Source organism: Betta splendens, chromosome 11 (assembly GCF_900634795.4).
Source record: "Betta splendens chromosome 11, fBetSpl5.4, whole genome shotgun sequence".
NCBI lineage: Eukaryota > Metazoa > Chordata > Actinopteri > Anabantiformes > Osphronemidae > Betta > Betta splendens.
Window position 1 is genome coordinate 7029869 of NC_040891.2, and position 10483 is coordinate 7040351.

Here is a 10483-nt window from a genome sequence, read left to right on the forward strand (position 1 = left end):
CCTGCGACTTGTGTTTGTTTGTGTGTGTCTGTCGTCTTCACGTATGAGGCTCTGACTGACACGTAAGAGACAATAATATGATGCACCCAGCTGAGGCTTAGTAGTGCAGTAGTGTAGCACAGGAAAACCTGGCTATGAAGTAATTCAGACGTAACAGACTGTAAAGTCCTTCATACTGACCTACAACATCTTTATAAACAGGTTATTATTGTTTGCATGTTTTTTTTTATACTAGAAAACAGTATAGATACACTTTCCTTGGGTTTTTTTTTATTGCATCTGTCTGTATCTGGCCATTCTTAACACCAAACCTACGTGTTCGAAGCAGTGTGGGAGGTGACGTGCAGCATATGCCGTCGATGCTGATTAAACACGATCGCGGCATAAAATTGAGTTTGCTTCAAAACCAGCTTCGACAACTCCTACCGCCGAAACTGGGCAATTTGTAGCTCTAAATTCAAAACGTCTGGCCTCTGTGCAATTTCAGGAAAAATTGCATTGTCTGACAAATCACAGCACACGCCTGCTTTCATACAGAGGCGATAGGTGGTGCGTACTGTACTGTACAGTGGAGATGGATCCAAGGCGTCCACACCGTCACAAGGCCGCCGTGTGAGGACGGGTGCACGTGGGTAACGAGCCGAGCAGTGAGCACAGAACAGTCATGTGGCACCAGGAGATTTGTTGAGGTGCGCCCATCAATTTCTCCCCGTCATTACAATTTGTCTACGTCTTACAACCAGTGAAATCGGTATTTTCTCAAGATGTAATTGACAAAAAGTCAAGTAAGACATGCTTTAGTAACTACTGCTTCAGGAGGCGTTAATAGTGTTAGTAACACAAACAAAAGCTCTTTATGGCGATTATTAAGGTTCTCACAAAGCTTTATGCTTGTTTGCATTTCTGTCGCTCGGATGTTCTACAATCTCCGTCAGGGTAATGGGCCACATAGGTAATATAGCAAACAGCATAGAAAAGCTATTATGAAGTATATTGAATAATAGATGCTCGCTGTAATGAGTACAGCACACTGTTTAAGAACCAGGGCTGTCTGGCTGTAAAAAGATATTCATTAAGGGTTAGGCTCATGCCTAAAGGAAATTAAATTCTTCATCAAATGTCTGTCAGGAAAAGAGCTTATTGTTTTCCTAATGAGAGGCTCCGTGCGTTCATGTGCACAAAGCCTGTGATCTATAGTCACGGGGAGAAAAAAGGAGTGATACTCACAGATTTCTTGGCTCGTTTTACATAAATGTACCGGCACCGAAGCAAAAACACTGAGGCGCGTTTTTTTTTAAACGCCAGCTGAGAGTCGGCGCCGCGGCTTCTCCGGCGGTGATCGGACCGAGAGGGCGGCTCGATACGCGCCGCAAACCGGTAAAGCGCGAGCGGGAGAGAGCGTTGTGGCGCCGGAGGCGCGTGGCGCCGCGTGGCCGAGACGCCTGTTTGTGAGTTGCATCCTGCAGAGTTCACACAGAGGTCGGCCCTTGTCAGCGGCGGGCTTCTTTCAGCCCAGGGTGTCGAAAGGAAAGGTCTGCGCAGTAGCTGGACATGAGGATGCTGGAAGCGTGTACTGTGGGAGGGAGACGCTGAGATAAACAACAGCAGAGAGGGGGCCGCCAAGTAATAACCGATAACCGCAGCGCCGAATAATTTAAAGTTTCTCCATTACGTTTCATTTCATTGCATCAGTAAGAGCTCCCAAAAATGCTACTCTCTGGTTTTAGCCGGACTCGACAACGGGCAAAGTTAGTACATGGATGCACTTTTCAATCGCTGACCTCTTGGCATCATCGCCAACTTGCGCGTATGTGAATGGGGAAAATACTGTTCCGCGGCTGCGCTCGTTCCAGGAATCGGAAGAAAGTTTGTGAACTTTCCAAAAATGTCACTGCGACTTTATTAAATCCATGCCGCGTAGAAGGTTACGACACTTGCTGTCCGGAGGATTTTTAAGACCACCTGCTGAGACGCCGTAAGCGCAAGGCTAGCGCGCTGGCGGCTAACTTCCTGTTACACCTGCACGCGCGTCGACTCCACCGCCAGACGGCCCTGACCTAAACCAAACTTTCCCATTTGAAACGCGTTCGCACAAACAAATTCAGGAGCGAACACGGCCCCAATCAATGCAAGAACCCGAAGACGACGGAAACGAACCGGCCCACGCGTGTCCCAGTTTAATCCTGCTGGTGAACTCATGTTATATCTGGAGCGGGAACCTTTAATCGCTCACACATCAATCTGTGGGTTCTTAATGATTAGTCACGCGTGATGCCAACACGCACCGTGCGATGCGAGCCAGGCCTCATCTGAGCCGGCTTTCATTTATTAAATTAAAAAAATACTCAAAGCCTTAGTTACTTAATGAATTATGGTTTCATTTCGCATCGGCCTCATCCCAGTAGAGCTGAATGAGCCAAAACCTCTCCAGTCGCACCATAATGTGAGCCATTAGCACCTTTCCCCAATGTCACCGGGACAATCATTCTTCAGCGATAACGCTATTAGAACAAGTGTTTGAGGTAATAGCTGCTCTTTGAACCGTCGTATCTGGGACCTGCTTGGGTTTAACACGCTGTGTCTTTTGTCACGTTTGAAACACGCCTGCTCGTTTGTCTTCCCACAATAACCACCATCCAGTATTAATTGATTCTTTTTATCCCGTCTCCCAGTTTGAGCCTCCTCGCTTGCCCACTCCTCTGTTTTGTTCCGCCATCTGTACACATTGAAAATCAAAGCCCTGCTTCCCTATCCATCATTTTATGTCATGTTCTTCTCTTTGCTTTTTTTTTATTTTTAGCTGCAGACAGGATGGTCTGAGGCAGTGAATCCAGCAGTTTGGAAATAAAATGGTGGTGATACTTGTGTGTTACCGTGGCCTCTGGCAGTCGGACTTGGAAAAGCTGCTTCTCACACGCTGGCTCTACAGTACATTACCTACAGCACAAGTACAGCATCACTTATTGGGATCTGGATAGGGACGGTGACAGACCAGACACCACCACATGGACCCATGTTCTGCATTGCAGTGTAGTCGAACATGAACCTGTTTTTTTTACTTGGCGTTCTAAAATCTTGCTTAGCAAATGTTGTTCTAGTGCAGAGTTGATTTGACAGATAATTACAGTAATGTTTTTATTCTGTCTGCCAAGATGTCAAAGTGACATATTTACACATATTTTAAATCTGACTTGAATGAATGAATATATTTATTTCTGGGGATGTTCTGCAGGCCGATTAAAACCAATACTAAAAACATGTTGATAATCAAAATCACTTATAAGTGTCTCATACATTTATTTAGGTATTAAATTTCACAGAATCAAATCAAGAAAACTAACTCGAACCTCCTCACTTCAACTGCTTGAGATGATGTTGCTGGTGTAAAACAGTGATATAACTGGTGCTTGAGTCCAGCTCAAGAACTAATTCACATTCTTCCATAAAACTAAAACGTATGTTTTAAGTATTTTTTAAAGTGACCTACCTTCTATTCATTCAAAATAATAAATCATGGCACCTACTGTAGCAATCATTTAATTGAACTCTAATTCTCCTTTAATTGGTGTTTTGCTCTTGATTCGCATTACACCAGGTTTTGAGTTACCCTCTGACTCTCTGTCCATCTGGATTTACTCTGCTGGGCTTTAATGTGTCTTTTAGTCCTGCGACAACAATTGCAAACACACTTAACGTTTGGTGTGAGCATGAGTAAAGAGTTAGGCTTGACAGAGCACTAATGGAATTCTCCCATGAGTCTTTAGAAGCCTTTCATATGTCTTAATGAGAAAACGCTGAGCGACTGCATAATGCCAGTGCAGGGATTGTGTGTGCTATATGAATACGCCGTCCCCTGCGCCTGTGTGTACTTTACACTGTTGGCAGTTTATTAAATACACCTACTGTAGCTGAATCTAATGATGTGTAATAGACTAACACCTTTTCAAAAACATCTGACTTTTACAAGAGTTAGTTTTTTCTTGTTGAGACGAGTGGACGTCAGTGTCAAATCTCACCTCTGCTTTTATCAGACCGTGATTTCTTCTGCCTGGAGAATAAAATGGGCCAGTTTGCATCCGAATCTACTGCAGCGAGTGCGAGTGTCAGCACCTTCGAAGATTGTCCACTGCAAAATGTTTAACTGATTGGATTGAAGCATCTGGGGACCTTGTTCACAGCTAAAGATGAAACAGAGCGAGAGACTAAAGGCAGATTGGCACAGTCGTCGGCAGTGAGGTTGACAACTTGAACCGAACCTCTGTGGTGAAGTGGGGCCTGAGCTGAAGGCAAAGCTGTTAATTTACAGTTGCAGCCGTCACCTGTTACCATGAACACAAAAAGGTTGGATGATGCAGAGGCACCTGGGTAGAACTGGGAGTAGATGTCTCCTCATGTAAATGGTAGCTGTACGGGGTGGTTTAGGCTCCAGACAAGCCAATAAAAACGGATGAGGGCGTTTGAAGCCTCAACCTAATTATGATTTGGGATCATTTCTGCTGCTTTTTAAACAGATGTCTGCCGTTTTATACCAACTGCTCTTCATCCTCCACGTCTCCACTAATAAGGTTAGGCTGAATAACAGCCAGACATTTTTCAAGCACTGGGCTAATACGGCATCTAAGCTTCTTAGCCTCTTCAAAGTTAGGCCCTCCCTCCATCTGAGGTGAACACTGCAGCCACAATTATCCCCCGATCTTGTCATTCCCGCTGTCCCACCACTCTCCTAACTACATCTTCTGACTGAAATACTTGAGCTAAATTACCTAGTATGCACCCCACTGCACACATATTACCTTCGTTTATCATTCAGGGACCAGCGTACTGTTATTGATCTCCCCCATGTTAATTGAGGTAAGGGGTCTTTTTCTACCAATTCCTCTATTGATCTCAACTGCCATCAGTCAGAGGCTTAATTAAGCAGCTAATAGAGGGAAATGCTATTGATCCCTTTGTGCTGTAGCAATTTTGTGTGTGTGCATATTTGCCTGGGTGTGTGTTTATGTGCCAGACTATGACAAGCTGGATATTATTTAACAGTAGCTGTAGGAGTGGAACCTATAAGCTACAGAGGCTTTGCAGGAGCAGGACATTTATCTATATGGCTAATTAATGGGCTGGTAATCAACCAGTGAGTCATTACTGGTCATTCAAGTACAAAGTGATCATCAGCATGACACCTTAGATTCGTTTGCACTGAACAGATCACAGTTAATCCTCAAAGGTCGATGGGTCAAATTGTGGGTTATGCCCAGTCTTTCTGTGTTGGCAACAGTATCAGCTGATAGAAAAGTTAATAGGTGCTTAAGGAGGAATTGTCCTATTACAGATGAGAGATGAAACACAGATAAGGCTGCTTCACGTCCTACAGAGGAACAGGCCATTTATTGTGCATCTATTACTGTAAGTCAAGCATATGATTAGCACAGCACCAACCAACTGTGAACACTTCTGCTTTTATTAGAATGTGGCTTTTATGAGAAGGTTTGGTTTTGTCCTTGACGACAGAGCGAAAGTCAACTTTGTATCTTATGTAACAACGCTAAGTATTACATTTCAATAAAAGAAAAAAGAAAAAATGGGCCCGTTATGTCACTGACAGCTCGAACCGTTTACAAACTAAGCTCTCGATTAAAATACATGGTGACATTTTAATTTCAGTGACACACACACACACACACACACACACACACACACACACACACACACACACACACACACACACACACACACACACACACACACACACACACACCAGTGCCCTTAGCAGCTGAATAAATGGCCACATAGCTGCAACATCCCCAGATGGGCTGTGTGGAGATCGGACCTCTCTCTCTTTTCTAATATCCTCTGTCCGTCCGTCCACAGCTCACGGCTAAATGCCACCAGGAACAATAAAACAAGCTAATGCCAAGCAGGTAATGTAGAAACAGAACTATTTACTTCTGCCATGACCAATGCCAGTGTGTGATGAGTGTGGCATCGGTAACCTCTGGGGCACGCCTGTCATCCGTCCCGCTTCTCTCCAGCTTCACACTGCACGGTGACAGGAGACAGAGTCCGTCCCTTTTTAAACTTCCCATCATCTGGACAGTGTCAGTGTTCTTGCTTTTTTCCTAGTCTGCTCACTTACAGCAGCGCCGCTCTTATCTCTAACCATTACAACATGTGCTCTTCGCCAACAGTCACTGAAAACTGAGCTTTTGAAGGCTCCACCGAGTGTCAAAAAAAAAAAGGACTGAGACGTCTCTAAGAAGAGATGGGAGACTTGAGTCCAGTGCTTGTGAGATCAGGGCAAGACGGCAGTGACCGTGAATAATGAGCACCATGTGGCGTGGGAAATCACAAAACACCTAGAGCAGTCGGTCTACAGCAGCAAATGCCTTAAGACCAAAGTGATGGTGTTCAAGGAGCCAGAGGCAAAACGAGGCCCAACAGAGAGAGCCTGGTTCAAGACCCGTCAGGAAAGCAGATCGCTGCTTAAGTTAACAGAGGTAGAACAGAAACACCATCATTGGATTCAGACAGGAAAGATGTTTAAACTTTTTTTTTTCAATTTTTCCCATTGTTATTCCCATATTTATCTCTGATTTGTTGCCTACATGCTTTTGCTGGGGATATTTCATTAGTAGAGGAAAAACCACAACCCGTGGTTTTCCCAGCGTTAACATGGCAGACTGTTACTTGGCCAGAAAATATAACGTGTTAATTAGTGAGCTTTAGATTTAGTGGGGGGTGGATTTTTATTACAGTCCATGCCAGTTTCTGGTTCCAGTTTCCAGTCAGAGCTAATCTAGGCTAGCAGGCTGCACGTGTTCATTAGCGGCATGAGCGCGAGATCGATCTCTTCATCCCGCTTTCAAACAGAAAATAATTAAGTTCTTCGTATGGCCACGGACGCCGCACGTCGACAGACCTCAGCGTAGCAGCTGCAGTTAATGCCGTTAGTACAACAAGTGGTTAAAAAGCCGGCGCTGAAGATCTATAGAACTAGTCGTGATTGATGATCGCATGGCGAACACATACCTCTCTATCTATTACTCAACTTAATGAGGATGAACTGAAACTGTTCAAGTTTACTGGGATCAGTCTAGAAATGCAGATTGCGGGAGATCCAGCGCTTGAATTGGGACACGGTAAAAAATGGGCCTGTCCCACGGCAGCAATTTTGATTCAACAATGTAAGAAAGGCACAGGTGTGACTAATAACATTATCGATGGCTCTGCCCCATTTAGACGTGCCTGTAATTCATAAGACAGAGAACCAGCGGGCGCGGTGCTGGGGCGCCGGTGCCGGCATTGAATACGCAGCCCTCTTTGATGAAGCCCACGTCTTGATGACAAAAGACAATCCTGAATCCTGATGGTTTAGGTTGGCATTTAACTTATCTCCGTAATTACAAACGGTGTTTAAGGATATGTGACATTTCCCTTAAAAGCATTCTAATCATTGTGATGCTACAGTTCTATCAGCGATTAAATCGCTTGTACCTTCATCTTAAAAGTCACGCTCTCTGGTTTTAATAGAGCATACGCTCAACAAAATAAAAGCTGGGACATCATTTACCTGAGTTGATATGAACTTATAAATGAGAAGCTATTTTTTTACATTATACTGTAGATTTAAATGCTTTCACTGTGATAATATGAGGAGAAATATTTTAGCAGAACCGTCCATGAACACTTACACAAGTGTTCTGTCACTTGAGCGAGACAGATTCTTAAAACTCATAAAGCAAATTTATTCCACTAGTTAAAATAATCGAGCACGGTTCTTGTTTTTCCTCCATATCATGGTTTGTCATCATCGTTTTCGTGACTCATTTTTTGTCTGACCCTCCTGCACCCTCATCTCTTTGATTTGCTTTTGCATCAGGAAACCATTTAAAGCGAGTTACGCAAAATCTCCCAGACAAAAACACAAAACCTCCATTTTCTTTGTATTCTTTGTTTACACGTGTCATTTTTAGAACTATTTTAATTTCAAGGACTCCTGCATAATTACTCATGGTGAGGGTTATTTTCACAATGCTGTGCTGTGCAGTAGTTTGAAACCATTTATTCTAAGGGGATCTGTTTTGCTGCGTGTCGGTTTGAAAACAGGTGCAGCTCATGGGTGGCGGCAGACAGTAGGTCAGGCCTCAGGGCAGGAACAGCTACTGCTGACGATTCCCAGTCCTCGTCATCCGATGACGTTCGAGTGGAAACAGTCGCTCCGGGCTCCGAGCGGGAGGAACACAAACACGCCTGGCTTTGCTTCACGCATCCACTCGCGCCCGGTCCCCTCTTCCAGACACGCTGCGAACATACGGACGAGCCCGTGTGACGGCTGTGAAGCGCGAGCCGGACGCCGCGTCACATCGCGAGGCCCCAAAATGCGATCGCCGTGCCAGAAAAATCACCAGCGATTCGATTTGCAGAGATTAATTAAGCAGCGCCGCAGAAAGCCCCCACTCGCCGGCATTAACAGCCGGCTCAGCCACCTAATTGTTGTTGCTGGAGGGGCGGCTTGAGTGACGCCACTTTTCTCCGCGGCTCGTCTTCGCTTTTGACGAGCTGACGAGCTCTCGTGCCTGTCTACCCCAGCAATTTAAATCCATCTTTTCAATACGCTCATTAATGTTGTACACCCACACGCGGCGCACGTACGCACACGCGGCTCCCTTACAATTCATTCTGTCATCGCCAAACAGTTGTCAACATAATCTTTGAATTTATTCAGCAGTATGCATGAGCTCAACACGCATCACTGTACTTTTCCATGTAAACAGCTTCTGGAGTTGCTAATGCTCCACTGTTAATGGGCTAAATCTGCAAACTGGCATATTTCACACGCATAATCGCTGTCAAGTGGCGTGTGCGCGACGCTGTATGACGGAAACTCCGAAAGCGGGTGTTTGACATGACATGACTCGGTAGTCAGCTTCATGCCAGAATTACCCACAATCCATGAGTGCAGTGCTGTTATACTATACGGGTATGTGTGGATCAAATGAGTACTTACTGCTGTTTTTGCTACACTGATCCTTCTCCCAGGACGTCTCCGGCCTCTTATCCGAGTTCCGCTGCTCTTAGCCATTCCTTCTTTCTCGATAATGTCAAGGCCTCTCCTCCTGTTCATCTGATAAGGAATGGGGAGTTGTTAGGTAAAGGAAAGCTTTCTCTCTGCACATGTATCTGGATCCTATCTCTTCTTGTTATCGACTCCACAGATAGTCCAGTCATGGTGTAAAAAAAAAACCTGTACAGGGATTTTGTCCCAAAAATATATATCAGGTGCAGTGTCTTAATGCAGCTACTGCAAAACCACAAATGAATGACTCAAGCCGTCACCTGAAAACGAGGCCTTGGCAGCTAAGTGCAGCCGCATGGCAGCGTGCGATTATTTAAAACCGATGGCTATCGAGCCAATGACCCAGTCTGAACACAGGCGGAGGCCCGAGGCACAATCTGTCTCCAGCTTACAATGCAGACCCAGGCGGCTTCAGTGTCACTCACACCTCGGCGCCGGTGGTCCCGGCCACATACATTACTGTCAGCTGGAGCGGCGACGCAGGCATTTAAGTGCCGGCGAGTTAACGATCCACTGGGTTTATAAACCCGCTGCCACAGCCAGCGGGTCAGAACCAACGGCTACAGACGCCGTCCACCAATAGAGTAGCAGTTCAGCAATTATGTAACAAGCATCGCAGTTCTTTAAGATGGAGCTGCACTGATACTATTTGGTGAATTACAGAGTAAAATCCCCCTTTTCATACATATACAGCCACACACAAGCAAACACACTCATTTCCATGTGCTCCCCATCCCTCCCCTCTTTTTTACTGCATAACCTAATGAGGTATTGTGAATACGCAGCCTGCATACATACAGGCCTATTTGTACTTTAGATAGATGGCAGAAGTCATTTCACATGAAAGTCATTTTAACCAGGTCCAAAGCTCTGAGCGAGAGAATATCTGCTTTCCTATCAGCTGTTCGTCATGCTATTGTTGGAGGACTCGGGGAGAAAACATAAAAGGTCACACACGCGAGCAGACACAACTTAGCAGGAGAAATGCATCATGAAAGAGGCATGTGGAAGGAGAAGGAAGGGAAAAGAGGGAAGGGTAGAGGCAGTGGGTGGGGGTGAGAGATGCGAGCGTGAGATTTGTGAGTTTTGTCTGAGGCGGCGGTCGGCACGGAGCGCGAAGGGGAAGAGACGGAGCAGCAGGAGGAGGAATGCACAGAGGAACCCACGTGGAGTCGGCCTCTCATCCCGGCTAATCTCCTGTAGTGTTGCTAGTCGTGTAGCGGTTGCTGGGTTAACTCCCGCGCCTTCGTGGACTCTGGCTAAACTCTTTTCCCTTTGAGCCTTTCAGCCTGGCTAATTTCAGCTGAGCCGCAGGCTGCAGCCTGTGTGGGGTGATTGATCTGACTCATTATAGGCCTGAATGTTTCCACTCACACGGCTCAGTGTTTGTGTGTTAGCGGGCCACGAGAGGAA

At 45.5% G+C, this 10483-nt stretch overlaps 1 protein-coding gene across 1 annotated transcript in view; it reads right to left on the reverse strand.

The window, feature by feature from the left end:
- The window catches only part of adgrb2 (adhesion G protein-coupled receptor B2), a 229312-nt gene extending 220194 nt beyond the window's left edge, over positions 1–9118 (reverse strand). The window contains exon 1 of the mRNA XM_055513035.1: positions 9002–9118. Coding sequence (XP_055369010.1) covers positions 9002–9118 — 117 coding nt within the window. The remainder of the gene's footprint in view (positions 1–9001) is intronic.
- Between the last annotated feature and the right edge of the window lie 1365 nt (positions 9119–10483).